At 36.1% G+C, this 17,319-nt stretch overlaps 1 protein-coding gene across 1 annotated transcript; it reads left to right on the top strand.

Annotated features, from left to right (window-relative positions):
- Nucleotides 1–3,739: 3,739 nt before the first annotated feature.
- Nucleotides 3,740–8,525, top strand: LOC127127714 (protein root UVB sensitive 4). Its single transcript, XM_051056974.1, has 9 exons — nt 3,740–4,632; nt 5,891–6,037; nt 6,267–6,413; nt 6,568–6,630; nt 6,718–6,891; nt 7,110–7,212; nt 7,301–7,449; nt 7,553–7,618; nt 7,819–8,525. Exons 1-9 carry the CDS (start codon nt 4,183–4,185, stop codon nt 8,020–8,022), a joined length of 1,503 nt encoding a protein of 500 aa, XP_050912931.1. The 5' UTR covers nt 3,740–4,182; the 3' UTR covers nt 8,023–8,525.
- Nucleotides 8,526–17,319: the final 8,794 nt, after the last annotated feature.

Here is a 17,319-nt window from a genome sequence, read left to right as displayed (position 1 = left end):
ATAGTATATTTCTTAAAAATAGGTTTACTACTCTAATGCAATGCGCGCCTTTTTATAAGTGACAATAAGAGGGTTTGATTAGGGAGTACAACTCAGTTCTGAATACGCGAAAACGACAATTCCTGTTAAATTGGTTCTTTTCAAAATAGGAAACACTGCCCATAAGTAGTTCTATTAGCAAGTACTTAGATTATTAATTGATTACGTGAATTACATTCGAGCCTGTCTTTATTAGTTGAACTTTAATTTAATACTTTACTCTTCACTGCACACTCTAAAAACCCCTATTTCGATTACCTTAGATAAACACCGTAACAATAGATAACGATAGATTGACACTTGGTCTTTGTGGATTCGACAATCTTTTATATTACTTTGACGCGTTCGTATACTTGCGAAAAGCACGCATCAGTGTGTGTGTGTGTGTGTGTGTGTTTGTGTGTGTGTGTGTGTGTGTATGTGTGTGTGTGTGTGATTTTTTTTTAAATAATCAGATTTTTCAATTTTAATTCTAAAATAACTTATTTTTCAAAATAATTACGGAAATAACCACCTTTCATTACGTATGCGCCAGTTGAACTGAAGCTTCTAATTTCCAATGAACACAGGCGCCACTTGGTAGGGCACATGCATGCCTTACAAATTTTCAAATGAACATAAACGTCATTTGGTTGGGCGCATGCATGCCTTGAAGCCACATGCATTGACGCATGTATACACTACATCGGTGTATGCGCCAACGCATGTGGCGCATGCACTATGCATGTTTTTATTTATTTATTATTTTATATTTATAAATAATTAAATTAAATACTTAAATAAAAAATAATATTATAATATAAAGTTAAAATACATAACAATTGATAAGAAAATTAATTATTCGCCCGATTGAAATGCCTCCATGTTCCACATCCAGGTGTGTTAGTCTGTCTTCGAGATCTCTCACGATTTCTCTGAGGTGTCTGGGGTATTTGAGTGCTGACGTGATGCAATGGTGGCTGGTGTGAAGGTCCAGGGGTATTTGATAAATTTATCATCATTTTCCACAATAGCTAAGGGGGAGAGGGGGTTGTCGCCAACGATGCTTCCATAATTAAGTTCGGTGCCTATGATGTCGTAGTTGGGTCATTGTAGTTGGATGGACTGTGGACTGTATGGTTTCCCGAATTGAGACATTGAATCATTTTGGAAACGAAGCAATGGTTCATATGGTGTACTAAAGTCAAATAATGGTTGAGTGTTATGGCGATGAGATGTTTAAGTGTTCATTTGTGGGGGCTACGAAGGCACGACATTGAATCGTATGAATCATCCAGGCTATATACTATTGTGGTGGTTGTGTATTGTTGGTGGTGGTTAGGGTTTGATTCCTGGTTTTGAGTTTGTGTGTGTGACATGAATTGGTAGTGAGGTTGGGTGTTTGGTGGTTGGGTGTATATGGTAGGGTGATGATGTGAGGTTGACCGTTGGATTTGGGTGGGTTGACAATGTTCTTAGGCGGGGATTTATTGTTGGGCGTATGATGACGAAGCTCATTGGCATGGATCAATCAAATACTTTAGCTTAGACACAAACTGTGACATTGTAACTGACCTAAATCATGCCATATAATGTTGAGTTGGTCTAGCACCATGGATGACTGGTTCATTTAAGGTGTCTATTGCAATAGACATATCGCTCAAAAATTTCATGTGGGAGATCAAAGACAAAACATTGCGGAAGAAGGTTATTAATGCATGGTATGCATTAACCAAACCTTCTTTCAAACACTACCGCGAAGACATCAGATTATCAAACGTAGATGCATTAAGGTGGATCAATAATATTCCATTGGAGAAGTGGACTAGGGCATACGACAACAGTCAATAATGGGGTCACATGACAACAAATCTTGTGGAATCAATGAACTCTATCTTCAAAGGCATCTGAAACCTATCTATAATCGCTTTAGTGCAAGCAACTTATTCCAGACTAGGGGCGTTGTTTGAGACCAGACATTCCAAATGGAGTTCAGTGTTATAATCTGGGCAGTTGTTCAGTGATGCTTCAATGAAATTCATTAAAGAGGAAGCTGCCAAAACTAACACGCATGTGGTCACGGTGTTTAACCGTACTAAAGGTTTGTACAATGTTACTGAGTCCATGGATCACAATGAAGGCATGCCGAGGAGACACTATCGAGTGTAACTAGATAGAGGTTGGTGCGACTGCGGAAAGTTTCAAGCCTTTCGTATTCCCTGCTCCCATGTCATAGCAGCATGTTCAAAGGTTCGACGGGATCCATCCAACTTACTATCCGACATTTACAAAGTCATAAGCCTTTGCAATGTTTACAAAATTAGTTTTTTAGTGGTAGAAAAAGAGGATTATTGACTTGCATATCAAGGGGACATTCTCTGGCACAATGAAATAATGCGAAGAAAGAAAAATGGCCGCCCAAATAGCACCCGTATTCGAATCGAAATGGATACGGCGAACAAAATGGTTAGATTATGTAGTTCATGTCGCCAACCCAGTCATAATCATATTAACTGTCCCAGTGTTGGAACAAACACAACAAGGTAATATTAATTGTAACTCTTTTCCTTTATATTAAAAACAACATTCATTTCATATGATAACTTTGTGAGAAAATACCATCACAAACAAATACAACACATACAACATATAAGCAACACATTAACAACAACATAAGAAACTACAACAAATAAAATATCATCACTAACAAATACAACACATAAACAACATAACTATGTGATTACAACAACATAATTATGCGGTTACAACCATCAATTTTTTTTGTGAGGAGTATACATCATCCTGTGAACGTCTCTGTCAGTTTTAATATCCACCCAGAAACGAACTTCTCCATTTTGGTTGAACGTCGTATCAAGCCATTGAATTCTTCTGATCCTTTCACCATCTACAATGTCTCCATCTAACCAACGGTTCAAGGTTTTGTTAAGATGTTCAAGCGTATCTACATTCCAAAGTCGGATCTTCATCGAAGGTTGCACGACTGAAAATATTAAATCAACATTTCTCTTGTGAATATATGACACAAGTATGAATATATAGACACTTTAAAGAAAATTAAAGGAGAATGAAGGAAAATGAAAGAAAGGTAAGAAGTTGTGTGAGAAATCATGAGCTAAATGTTGTATTTATAAATGAGTGCACATGCATACGCCATTGCTTTGGACGCACACACACATGCCTACATACATGCATCAATGCTTTTGGTGCACACACGCATGACTACATGCATGCGCCAATGCATGTGACACCTTCACATGCATGCGCCATTGCATGTGACGTCTTCACATGTATGGCCCAATGTTCATTGAAAATTACATGCGTCAGTTCAACTGGCGCATAAGTCATGAACATGAAAAGCGGTTATTTCCGTAATTATTTTGAAAATTAAATTATTTTAGAATTTAAATTAAAAATATATAGTTGTTTTTTTTAAAAAAAAATCTTAATGCTTTCTATCAAATAAAAATAAATTTTAATAATATAATATAATAAAATAATGAACAATTAATTTCTTAATTAAAAATTTAATTTAATTTTATATTATATTTATCGATTAATATAATCATTACCGCTTATTTATCAAATACCCAAATTATTCATCAACTATAGATTAGCTAGTTAGTTACTATAAATTATCCTCTATTTAAAACAAAAATAGGCTTAATAGAAAAAAGTTTAGATAGGGGAAAAACACATCATCATCGTAGACCAACTAGAAGACTTTACTTCTATTTTGGTCCACATACATAAAACAATGACAACAACAAGACTTGCATGTCTAACAATTTGAAAGGCGTGTCACTACTTGATAACCTTGAATTTCGCTGTGCCGCCACACACATTCCAATCACCACCGCTCTCCGCCAACTTCCCGGTCATTTTCCTTTCAATTCGCCTCTTCTTGTTACCAACTGTCTTTCACAGGAAACCCTAAAATTTAAATTCTACCCTTTTGTTCATACCACCAATTTTTCATCTTAACCGTTCATTATTATATTAATATATAAATCAATTGGTCATCATTAAGTTATTCTTCACCCTGAAAAAAAAAAGTAGAATTGGATTCCCCTGCTTAATATCTATCTCTTCTTCTGCTTTGTTCTTCAAACATTGAGGGTTCTATAGTTGCACTTTCACATTCTCATGCCATTATCTCTTCAAAAACCCACCAATTTTACTCACCCCGTATCATGGAACCTTCTCAGAAACAACCCCACATCAAAACGATCAAAACCCAATTATAAAAATCTGAAATTTAAAAGAGTTCAAGTTTTTTCATCTCTTAGAACCTCTCTTGACTGTGTCTCTTCTGATGGAGGTGTTGAGAAAGGTTTGCAGCCGATTCGGTTGCCCTTTGTGGTTAGGAGTCCCACCAAAGTCACTAGATTCTTCTGGAATGGTGGCTGCTTGGAGTTAGTTGTTGTTGATGGTGGTTCTGGTTGTTCTGATGAGGATGGATTGGTGAGGGTGGTTGGTTCTGTTGTTAGGGACTTTTTTATTCCGAGAGATGTTACTGAGAATTATATGGATTATGTGAAGTGGAAGCTGATTCATCGTGTTTTCAGTTCTGCACTTCAAGTTCTTGCTACTCAGGTGCATTGTGGATTGTTGGTTTTTTTGTTTGTTTGTTTGTTCTGAAGCTAAGCTAGTGTTGTTGGTTTTTTGTTTTTTCATATGATTTGTTTTTGTTTCATGTTGTGTGGTGGATTGGTTTTATTTATAGAAATTGCTGATCAATATTTTTGGGTGGGAAAGTTCAAATTTTTAATATCTGTCTATTGTTATACTGTGGGAGATAGACAGAGAAGTTGTTGCATGCAGAGTAGTCAATAGGTCAATAGCCGCGCAGCTGAGCGGAGCCGCTATGGAAAGAGCTTTAGCGGTGCAAAACACTATAGCGGTTGCTATAGGTTCCCGGCCTGGAGCTGTTTTTGTCCCGCTATTCTTTTCCCCTCTGAAAAACTGAAATTACCCAAATTTATGTAACATAATTTTGGGTTTTTAAATCAAATTTGAGTTGAGACTCAACCTTGATGAAGTTTCTGCATTCAGTTTTTCCAAAGAAAAACCACAAGTTCTTCCCTCACCTCTCTCACTTTATATGGTTATAATTATTATTCATGTAATTTATCCAAAAAATTGATCAAATAGCGGTCATCCCGCTATACGCTATCCCGCTAGCCCATTTTTGGGATCGGCCGCACCGCGCCGCTATCCGGGATTGACTACTCTGGTTACATGTCATGTTATGTGATGAAATTGTTTATGAGCAATTTTCTGTGTTCTGTGAACATCATGAGAGGGGGGAGGGATTGTTTATGTCATGTTATGCGATGGATTAGTTTGGTTTTGTAAAATTAGCAGTCCCTGCCTGCTGCAGGAATTGAGGTGGGAACTGGAACGGTTCAAACTTCAGTTAAACATTTGTTGCCATGTGTTGTGCTTGTCATGAGTATGGGAGAGAAAGAGAGCAAGCTAAAAGCCTAATTTAGAGATTAGATTTTATCTTGTGGTTTTTCACCATACAAAAAAAAATGCTTATAAACCTATATTTTACTTCTGAAATTTGGAAATGGAACAACTAGTTTCAACTTGTATGAGAAGATATTGTTTACAACCTCGTGATTATTGTAAGAGTTTTAAATATTTTTTGTTCCATTAGTGCTTCTTTGAAGTTTATCCAAACTTGGTCTAAATAAGGTACTTTTTATGCTTACCAGTCCTCAATGGATGCATCATGAATGTGTTGCACTTTGTATCCAAAATTAAGCTACATGAAAGTTACTTTATGTCTAGTTGTATTTGTTCATCTTGGACAAGAACTTACTATGTTACAATCAATTAATCTCAGGCAATGTTTACAGCCATAGGAGTTGGATACTCCAGTTCTCTTCCATCAGCTGCTGCCCTTAATTGGGTCTTAAAAGACGGTCTTGGACGATTAAGCCGATGCATATACACTGCTAGCCTAGCTTCTGCTTTTGATACTAATTTAAAGGTATTTTTACTTTAAGTTCAAAGTAATCAATTCTCCTCTATCGGCTTTCAGCAGTTTCTTCACGTGCCAACACTAGATTGGCATTTAATTAATAAAAACATCGCATGAACAACCGAAGTTCAATGATGTGAAGTACATGATGATAATTGAAACTTCATTTAACATGCACTAATCATAAATGAAATCTGATTAATCTTTGTTTGCGCATGTGTGTACCTATTGTAAATAGAGGGTCAGGTTCGCCACATCTGTTCTTTTTGTTGGAAGTATTGGACTTGAGTTACTCACTCCTGCGTTTCCTCGATTATTCCTGCTGCTTGCAACTATTGCCAATATTGCTAAACAAATAAGCCTGGCATGCTACTTAGCAACTCGGGTAAGGATCAAAACAGAACCGTATTAAGTTCTCTATCACATTTTTTTGTTTTCAAAAAGCTTTCTCGTTTTAGAGCTATTCACGCGACGATATTCTTGATAATTGATATACTTCTTTCCTATGAATTTCAATATTTTTCATTACATCTATGCAGTCAGCTGTTCATCAAAGTTTTGCAAAAGCAGACAACCTTGGAGAAATTTCTGCCAAGGCACAGGTTAGCACGAGTGTTTCTGCTTTTTTGTTTTCCTTTTTTTAATATCGATATTCGTGGATTGTATAATGAATATATATTATATTTCAGATTCAGACAGTGTGCTTTGACATCCTTGGTCTCATGCTTGCTGCCCTGGTTAACATGTGGCTTGCAAGACCACAGACAGGTCTCCATTTCTTTGTTTATCCCTTTTTTGCATCTATGGACCTTTTCGGGATTTACCAAGGACTAAAGCATGTCCATCTGCAAACCTTGACTAAGGTAGATTTTCTGACGGCTTTTGTTAAGAAGTTGTGTATGAATTAGTGATTTTCTAGGTTTATACTTAAGAGAGACTGAAACTCAGTGATTTTGGATGAAATGAAGTGTGGTGCCCCTTCGTTGTCTATTTTGATATAACGCACATGTGTTTGCTTTATGCTGTAGGACTTAATTGAGAGTATGTGTTTTACTGTCTTGTTGTTGTATTATTGTTTTAGGATAGGCTTGAAATCATTCTAAGCACTTGGATTGAGAACGGGTACGTGCCTTCACCGGCGGAGGTGAGCGAGAAAGAAGTAATTGACTTTTTGGGAGTTAAAGGTGATATGCTACCTACTCTTATATTCATGTTTAAATTAATACTACCTTTCATGGTGAGTTTATAGTCAACTAATGAGATTTGATTCAGGTAAAAGCTTGTGGCCGATTAGAATAGGGTGCATAAATCCCAAGGATGAAATACCACAGTGGTCAATGAAGACGATACAAAGCATAACCGACGAGGATTATTACTTTGTATGCACCGAGATCTCCAAAGGATTAAAAAGAACACGACAGGTGAGCTTATAATAATGAGATTGTGAATTTAATCTTCCTCTCAACTTTCTATAAACTAGTTTTATATTCTAATTGTTCTTTTTTTATTGTGGTAATTTTCTAGCATCGTATTCTTCTTTCCATCCGTGAAGGAGCCGAGGCAGTGCATATAATCACGGGTTTGTTGCAGGTGATAAGACTATTCTTCTTAATGTTTTTTCGTCTACTGTTACCATTACCACTATAGCTCATTTGAATCCTGATGTTCCTTCTCTCAACATCGTATTATGTCATAGGAAGACGCAAAAGATTCTGTTTGGGTAAACAATTTAATTAAGCGCTTATGAGATAAGTGTTTATATAAAAAGCTATTTTGGTTTCAATTTGTAGGCATGCTACATGAGAAGGGGTCTCGCGAACAACATATCAAACTCAGCACTTGAGGAGTGGCCTGTAATTGTTGAGGATTGCAAGAGATATGCAGAAAATGATATAGGTAATTTGATTGAACAAATGGTGGGAATGGGTTGGGTGGTGAAGAACATTTTATTGTCAAAGGAAGAGCAGGGTAGATACAGTTTTGTGTGTGAATAAAGATGGTTTTCAAATTTTGGCTGGCTCCTTAGCATCATGGGAGTGTTTGGGGTTTACTATTTCTTCTCTTTTAAAGATTAACCTTAAGGAAGAAGTTAAACATTATAACTGTTTATAAAAAATGAGGTGGTGTTGGCTGTGGAGATGATAGCTACGTAGGTTGCAAAATCGGTCATGGTGGTGCTGGACGCAAAGGAGACAGAGGGCGATGGCGGTGGTGCAAACACATATGTTGGAAATGACATAGGTCTGGCGACTTTGACGATGGTGGTCGTGTGGTAACAACAACGACTTCAATGTTGGCACCAACTTGCACACATGTTTCAATGATCAAGAAGGGTCCTCAAACTCTCATATGATCATTATATATAGTTCTACAGTTCTACGTGTTTAACATATTTAATAAGTTTTGATATGATCATCATCTGTGATTGACATTTTTAACAAGTTTTGATGATAACAAAGAATATCAAAAGTAAGTTATCATAAACATTATCATGATTTGACTATTGACTTAAAAGAATAAAGAAAGCAAAAATGCAGAAGAACAAATATTACTAAACAAATTAAACTCCTAAAAATTTGTCTTGCTCAAGTTGTCTTATCTTTCTTATCTTTCTAGGATCATGTATTTAAATTAAGTGTGCAGCTCTTCTTCCTCCCCCTCTTCTTATTCTTATTCTTCTTCTTATATATTACACACTTACAAAATCTATATCAAAATTTCGTTATTTTTAAACTTACTTTAAAAAACCACTTTGAAAATTGCCAAACCTTTTAAAAATCAAGGAAGTTTGTATAATTGAATCGATCATAATTGTTTATCAGACGAAACTCTACGGATTGGATCTGGCCTTCCAAAAAATTTAAATTGGTTTAATCCTTTTACTAGAAAAGTAGGTCTTTGAGTTTATTTTAGAAGCACTAGTTTTTTAGAAAACACCTTCTCCTCTACTTCCACCTTGTTCATAAATTTTTTCATACATTTAATATAGTTTTAGTGTTGAGAGTAAATACATAATATTAGTGTAATATCTTGAATTGTTATAAGTAAGAAAGTTTTAAGTTGAATATGAGATAAAAGTTTGGTGTAAGAATATCTTGAATTGTTATAAGTAAGAAAGTTGTAAGTTGAATATGAGATAAAAGTTTGGTGTAAGAAGAGTTCATCATGTGTTAAACACTATGTGGGGGTTGAAATTGCAAGGTGCTACTCTTTGGAGCTGAACGTGTGTATCGTGGTTTTGGGCTGAAATAAGATAAAATTTAGTGTGTTATTATGTGATCTCTCAATTATTTATTTCCGTCTTCTTTTTTATTTGCTTCTTTTATACCTCTTCTTAAAATCAATCTTAAAAATTGATTTATTTTCTTGAGTTTTTTCTAAAAAATATTATCACAATTTATCCTCTATTGTGTTTAAAGTCAATTGGACAACAAATAACATACGAGTCTAATTCTTGTTTGAAGAATAATCGTCTCAAGAGGTAGGATGACTTCAAACGATTCTTTAACCAAACATCCATCTTTTAACGGTGAAGGATATTCTCACTAGGAAGAAAACATGATTTTTTTTTATTGAAAAGATGAATTGTGATATTTGTTTGGTTGAATATGGGCATATAATGATCTAGGGGGGATAGGCGTTCCCTAGTTAAAAAATTGTTTTAAAAGGTTTTTCAAAATCAAAGTTTTAAAATTGTATGGGAGCGAAAGTTTTGAAAAGATGTGTTATGAAATGATTGCACATAAAGACTCTTTGAATATAAAAAAAATAATGATTTATTCTGAGTTAAACCACATTACAACGTTAAGAAAGACCTCAATAATCCATGATTTGATAAAATATTTGCATTGACATAAATGATAATCAATAAGTAAATGTAGATGTATGGTAAGAGAGAACCATTCATTCTTTTAAGAGAGACAGAGTGAGGCAAAAATGAACCATTGGTTGTTAAATGAAGACAATATTTGGTTTTATCCTTTGTTTTATAGAAACTGATTCATATACATGTTTTATTTTGGATACTATTGTGATTTCTTGGATCTAGATGTTGACAAAGCCATGTTAGTTATTGAAGAAACATGTTAAATCAAAACCTTGAATTATGTTTGCACGTACTAAGGAAACTTTGTTTCAATGTGTTTCATTTGGGAAACAAAAATGGATGCTCTAGCTCCATGAAGGAAGCAGAAAAGAAGAGAGTTAAATGATTGTTGATCTTGAATGGTCGTTCTGATTTTTGTTACGGTGGCGCGAAGTGGACCTACATGGTTAGCACTCCAATGTCTAAGTTAGTTCAAGATTTAAGATGAGTATAGTGAAATTGAAGATCAAAGATTTTGTACGTTTCATAGCATGTGAACTGTTTTTATACTTTTGGATCGAGTATAGTGAGCTTGAGATGTATTGGACCTTTGGCTGGTCTAGAACAAATTGCCCTCAAGGTTTTACCGGGCACTGAAAAAGCTGTGAGAAGTCTTCAGTATCATTGATCGGCCTCTATGTCGTAGTCCGATGTAAGATAGAACTAAATCGCTTAGGGTCAGTTTTCTAAAAAAGTAATGGGGAACATGCGCATTTAATATGGTCCCATCGAAGAAACGCTTTGTCAGCCATTCCGGACACGTGTGATGACGTGCCAACTAGAATGTTACACAATTTTTAGAGTACATGAGTGCACTCAAGCTGGCGTGTATCCATGAGTGGAAATCTAGCCATTGATCTTATGGTCTTTTTTCATAGTTGGTCTTTATCATTCAACTGTCATTGCTTACAAATAAATTGAATTGAATACTTAGAACTTTTTGCAACCTTTTAGCTTTCAAGCTTTCAGTTACTTTTTCAAAAAAATGTCTTCGTTTCATTTTTCTGAGAATATCACTATAGTGATTCAGAGCTTCACATAAAGCCTTCGAATTTTTCATTCATTCGGTTTCATTAATCTCCTCTTACCAGGTACCCTTCTAACTTAAATTTTTCCTTCAACATTTCTTATTTCCTTAGTTATAATGAGTGATAACGCTTCTGATTTAGTAAGTAATTCTGAAATGGAAGTTTCATCTGGATCATCCCATGATTGTCATCATCCTTCCCATAATATTTATCATAAAACAAAAAATTATATCCATATCTGACGATTCTGGGTTAGAAGGGATGTTTGAGACTTCCTTAGAGGAAGAAACTTCTTCTTTTAGGCCGTTATATGCCCTTATATCAAATTTTGGCAGAAGAAGAACTCACGCCAAGGTTCCTATACCCCTCATATCTTGTCGAAAGAGAAGGCACGAGCCAATTTGGAAAAGAGGAAATGTGCCAGAGATTTCATTCAGGTTTCCCTTCGCATAGAAAGTCGCGGGCCCAACGATGCTAAGGTGTTAGAACACTTAAATATTTAGAACCGGCAGGATGTGCCGATGTATAATTGGGCAGATGCAAAAGTGGTGGGCGCCTCTTCGATTTTGAGCATTGAGGTCGCCCTTAGTAATGATCACAATGTGTTCAGCAATCCATCAGAGCGGTTAGTCCTTCTGGTGTCGGAGGAGAAAAGGATTTGCAACTCTTTTTTGATGATGGCATGGTCCTGTTCTATGAAGTTATGTTTACAAGAATAAGACTTCAGTTGCCCTTTTTCTTAATTTGAGCTAGTCGTCCTGAAACATTTGAAGATTTCCCCTTCCCAGCTTCATCCGGGTCATGGGTATACCTAAGGGTCTTCCAACTTTATGTAGAGCACAAGTCATGTAATCCTCCTCTTAATTTATTCTTTGATCTTTTTAGTTCGAGGTGTACATCCCCAAGCAACTTTCGTAACCATGGGTTTCTTTGTCTTCATCTGGTCGTCTCTTGGTTCGACCCTTTTACTCTGGATAAGGGTGATTTTTTAAGACATTTTTTTAATTGGTGAGACCCCTAACCACCACGACTCACTCCATTTTATACTATATCCATGCTGATTCTCCTTGCTATTGTCACTTTTCGTACCCGAAGTACTAGTCCAAGGTTCACTTCAACCAGGATGTCGACTTTTATTGAACCCAACCAAACTCTCTTTCACTAGACGAGGTGACAATGAAGGAGGAAATGAAATCTTGGTTTCAAGTACTTGGCTATGATGAAGACTTCGTCCCTATGAGGTGTCCCCTACCGAAGTGAGGAAAATGGAGATTGATACTTGCACTATCTTAAGTGTAATTAATCTTGAGGATATGAGGAAAGTCTTTGGTGAGAATAGAGTATTCATGGTTTTTTTTACATGTGTGATTGAGTTTTACAGATAGCATGGACAAAGTAAGCAAGTTGAATATGTTATACTTCCTTACAGATGCCCAACGTATGTGGGCTACAGTGAATACCGATACTTCAAAATCTGCCTATTTCCTTTGGTGGTTATGACTCCAACACACTCTCCTACCCCGACTAGAGAATCTTCAGCTCATGTGCTCGAGGTGGATAGGCTTGCAGATGCTGAAGCCATTTTGACAGTGGAGGAACCAATTTCATCTTCGATCTCGTTAAAAAAGGGCTAGAGAGGAGGAACATTTGTCTTCTCAGATTGAGTGTTTTCCAAAATGGACTCGGGTTGCCGAGGACGATGCTTCAAGGGATGTGACTCCCTTAATAAAGATACAAGATATTTTTTCTTCCCGGATTCTACACACGCCTGGAGAGGTTGCTGCCATTGTATCGACGTCGAATTTGTCATTGTCCATAATCTTCCCGACAGGGGTAAAATGGAAATAGATTATGAGCTTGCCCACAACATGTTCAAACATGCTCATATTTTTTCTCTTGTCTCTATTGAACGAGGTGATATATTGGCCTCAAGTAGTCCTTTCAAGGAGAGGGGTACATGGAAAGGAAAGGCCAAAGTTATGGAGTTGAAGTGCACTAATCTTTAGAATAAGGTCGTTGCAATACGAGGGGAAGTTAATTATGCTAACTCTTTAAAAGAGGCAGTGAAAACACACAACTTACCTTTTACCATGGTGGATCATGTGACTGAACTTGAGGGTTCTCTCCGAGCAGAGAAGCAATACAAGGTCGTTTTTTATTCCATTGAGGAAAAGGCTTGTCGGGTGGAGAAGTACCGGAAAGATACGGAGGCCTTGAAAGCTCTCAAAGACGAGGTGGTTGGCCTAAGGCGAGCCTTTTTCCCAGTAGACTATGCGGGATGTGCTGAAAGTACGAAAATGAGTTGTGGAACCAGAAAGGAAGTTCTACCTTGATGTTGAGATTTTTGCTGAACTTTGCAAAATGTGTGTATAAAAGAGATGGAGAAATCGAACTTTAAAAGCCCTAAGTTTGATGTTGACTTTACCACCTCCAAAACCCTTGATCAAAGATTGATCAAGTAAACAACATGTCGCTTCAATTCACCTGTTCTTGCTACTTCTTTGCAAGGCACTCCTTGTCCCAAGGCTTTCACCCAGCTAAATTAATCCCAAGCTTACACTTGTTGACACCCAAGATTTACCAACACGGTCCATTGTCTTACACTACTCCCTTGCAAGGCACCCCTTGTCCCAAGGCTTTCACTCAATCGGATCTGAATTGCACAATCTTGTCCAAAACCTTCAAACCCTAAGAGATCTTGAAGGAAAAACTCCAACTGGATTTTTTGAATTGAATCCCTCAAAGTTCTCAACCCAATATTCTCAGTACAACAAACCTAATTGGACATTATCAACCCTAATCTAGATGACACCCAATCAAAAAATGATTATGTGTCATTTGATTGTTTGTATGCATATATGGAGTTAAAGATGATGAGAATGCTTTGAAATCCTAGATTCATGTAGGTTTTAATCACTCTATAAACCTTACTAGAGAATGATGCATGTATGAAGTATTTATATGCATGGGTGATCTAAGGCAAAAAGGAATGTAAATAACTTTGAAAAAATATGAAAATTTGAAAAACAATTATCGTATAGGTCGACCTATTAAAGTTATATGTCGACCTGTTTAAGGTCATGTGTCGACCTGTCAAAGCTATACGCTCTATATGTGTCGACCTGAGGGGTCAACACATAGAACAAAAGATATAGGCTTTAATACTGCAATATACATATCAACCTATAGATTGCATGTGTCGACCTATAGCCAGGAAAAAAATTCTATAGGTCGACCTGCTCACGTATGTGTCGACCTGTAGGTCGATCTATAATCTGCATGTGTCGACCTTTAATGTTATTTTTCACAAAAATTAATTTTCATGCATGTTTGATGCATGAGACATTTTCAAATACTTTTATGCTTCCTAATCCTATGATGCACATAGATAATCAGAGGATATCTTCCAATATACATAACCGCTAAAGTATCATAGTTTTGACATCATACAAAACATATCTAACGGAAGATGCACTCACAAGGTATTGGTTGAAGAAATCAAAGGTGGATACACAAAAATCATCGTGAGATCGAGATTGATGTTGATTCATCTCATCTCTTCTCACTTGTATCAAGCTACCACGAGTAGCTAACTCTTTTCTTCTGAGAATTAGACGTAGTTAACCGTAATCATATGTATTGCTTCTGATTAATGTCATATGAACCAGTTATGAATCAACATTGATGTTTACATGTTAATTTATGGAATTGAATCGTTGTTGAGAAACATTTTTAGAATCCCTACTAAATAATATCATCTATCAATGTTAATTCTAGACATAGATTTGGATTTGATATTCACTCTTGTATCAATTCTTAATGTTACTGTATTGATTAATAGACTGAGAAATTGTCGATTTAATAATACGGTAGAATCCTCGCCATTGTTTAGACATAAACAATGTCAGTGAGTGATACATGATAATATGGATTAATAACTAGGGTTTATAGAATTGATCAATAGAATATATGCAAAGTAGGTTAATGAAATCTAATCCCGACAAGTTTTTCTATTTGTTCTTTTTGTAATCTTTATCGTTTTTGTATTGCTTTAATTTACACAATCAAATATTTTGAAAATCCTTCACTTAAAACCATATTAACTGTTGAAAGACAGTGATATCGCTTTCATCCATGTGGATACGATACAAACAATACTTACTTTTGATTACTGAACAATAAAATGGTGTCATTGTCGGGGACTGACATTTAGATATTACAAGCAGTGTGACAATTTTTATCGTTTTAAGCAATTTGCACTTGTTAATATTATACATACATATATTCTTTACCTGTCCTGTTGCTAACTTGTGTTGGCTAGATTTTTGAAATCTGTTTATGCAAGGTAGAACACCAAAAGAACAATTGCTTTTTGATCCCGAGATCGAAAGGACAACGAGACACAAAAAGGGAAAAACTAGAAAGAGAAAGTTACTAGCCAAACAAAGAAACAACAAGATGGAACTTCTACTTCGGTTTCTTCGACATCTTTCTTACCAAAGAACAATGTGGGTGAAGTCATCAACAACAACAACAATAGAACTCAAGCTCTTGGGATGCCATGTCATAATAGCCTAAGGCGATTAACTCATATTGTCAGGCCTCTCAACAATAACTGATTGACCAAGATGAAAACGGGATTGCTTCAAATCATCTATGTGAACCCGTTTGCGGGACTTGATCACGAAGATCTATATACTAATCTTACCAAGTTTTATGAACTTGTCGGTACACTTGGTGCATCTGAAGCTGAAGAAGAAGTTGTGTTATGAGATTATTTCCTCATTCTTTGATTGGAAAAGCTAAAGATTGGTATCTCGACTAACCGGTTTAAGTTATGACTGATTAGAATGCACTGGAGGAAAAAAAATTAAACAGGTTTTCTCTATACAACAAGTTCATGGAGGCTAAGATAATAATTGTTGTATTTTCTAAAGGTTCTAATGAAACACTTTGTGAAGTATGGAGGTGGTACAAGTTCATGTTGTAGAAATGTCCCAACCATGGGTTCGACGATCTCACTCAGATTCATATTTTCCGCAACAGTCTTGAACCACAACCAAAGCTTTTGTTAGATGAAATTGTAGGTGGTTCTTTAATGCCAAAGAGTACAGGAGACACAATAACCATCATTGATCAGATGGCACCCAACGACCATCATGTGTAGTATAATACAGGGCCTTCACATTAAAAAGTTGGGATACTTGAATTAGGAACAAATGACACAATCTTAGTGCAAAACAAGTTGCTTACTCAAATAGTATAGGAACTTACAAAGTAGTTGTCAAAACTCCCACAAAAAGTTAAACATATGCAAGAAACACTGAGTAAACCTCAATAGGTCTCTTTTTGCAAACTTTGCACAGGTGATCATCCAATTGGTTTCTGACCTCCAACTAACGACGAAGTGAATTATATGGGAAACCAACAACAAAGTCAAGCACCGTCCCAAGGTAACCAAGGTTATTAACACGGAAACAACGCAAATTATGGTCAGGGGTGGAGGAAAGATGTAGGACTATCAAATAGGCAAAATCCATATCAGAATGTCAACCAAAATTCTCCCCAACTTGATAGAATTTCAAAATTAGAGGATAATTTGACATAATTCATGCAAATGTCTATTGCTAACCAGAAAAATACTGATGCATCAATCAAGAATATGGAAACCCAAGCCGATCAGATAATAAAGCAACAAGGATATCAACATCAAACACACAAATCAATCCAGGGGAGCACTGCAATGCAATTACAACTCTGAGTGTTAAAGTAACTGGTAATGGAATTAATGATCAATTGGAAAAAGAAAGTACTATTGTTGAGAGAGAATAAAAAAACAAGCAGGAGATCAAGAAGAAAGTGAGAAAGCGGTAGAAGAACAAAATAATGAGGGAGTATTAGTCAAAGTGAAAAAATGAAAAAGAAAATTGTGAGAGAAAAATGAATGATGAGCAAAAGAAAAAAAATTCAGAAAATGAGTAAAGAGAAAGGTAAGATGAAGAGTCCATTGATGCAACATTTACCATATACTAATGCCCCCACCAAGAAAGACAAAGAAAGGTAGTATGTCAGGTTTCTGGGTACTTTCAAACGGCTTCAGATCAATCTTCCATTTGCTGATCTTAAACAAAGCATGATGGAACAACACCAACCAACCGCACCTACACTTGAGCTTTTGCAAACAATGGAAAACAGGGATATGTGGTGACTAACATATACAAAACCTACAAAGCCAGAGTACAGTGAAATTAGGCATGGAATTGGCAAGGCTAAAAGACTCATAAGATTCAATATAACAAGACTTGTCATGCTGAAGCATAACCATTAACCTACCAAGCTAATGCAACATGTGCAAAGAGAAGAACCAACTTGGTTATCCTGCAAGAAATCCATGATTC

This window comes from Lathyrus oleraceus, chromosome 3 (genome assembly GCF_024323335.1).
Source record: "Lathyrus oleraceus cultivar Zhongwan6 chromosome 3, CAAS_Psat_ZW6_1.0, whole genome shotgun sequence".
Taxonomy (NCBI): Eukaryota; Viridiplantae; Streptophyta; class Magnoliopsida; order Fabales; family Fabaceae; genus Lathyrus; species Lathyrus oleraceus.
This window is presented reverse-complemented; position numbering and strand designations above follow the sequence as displayed.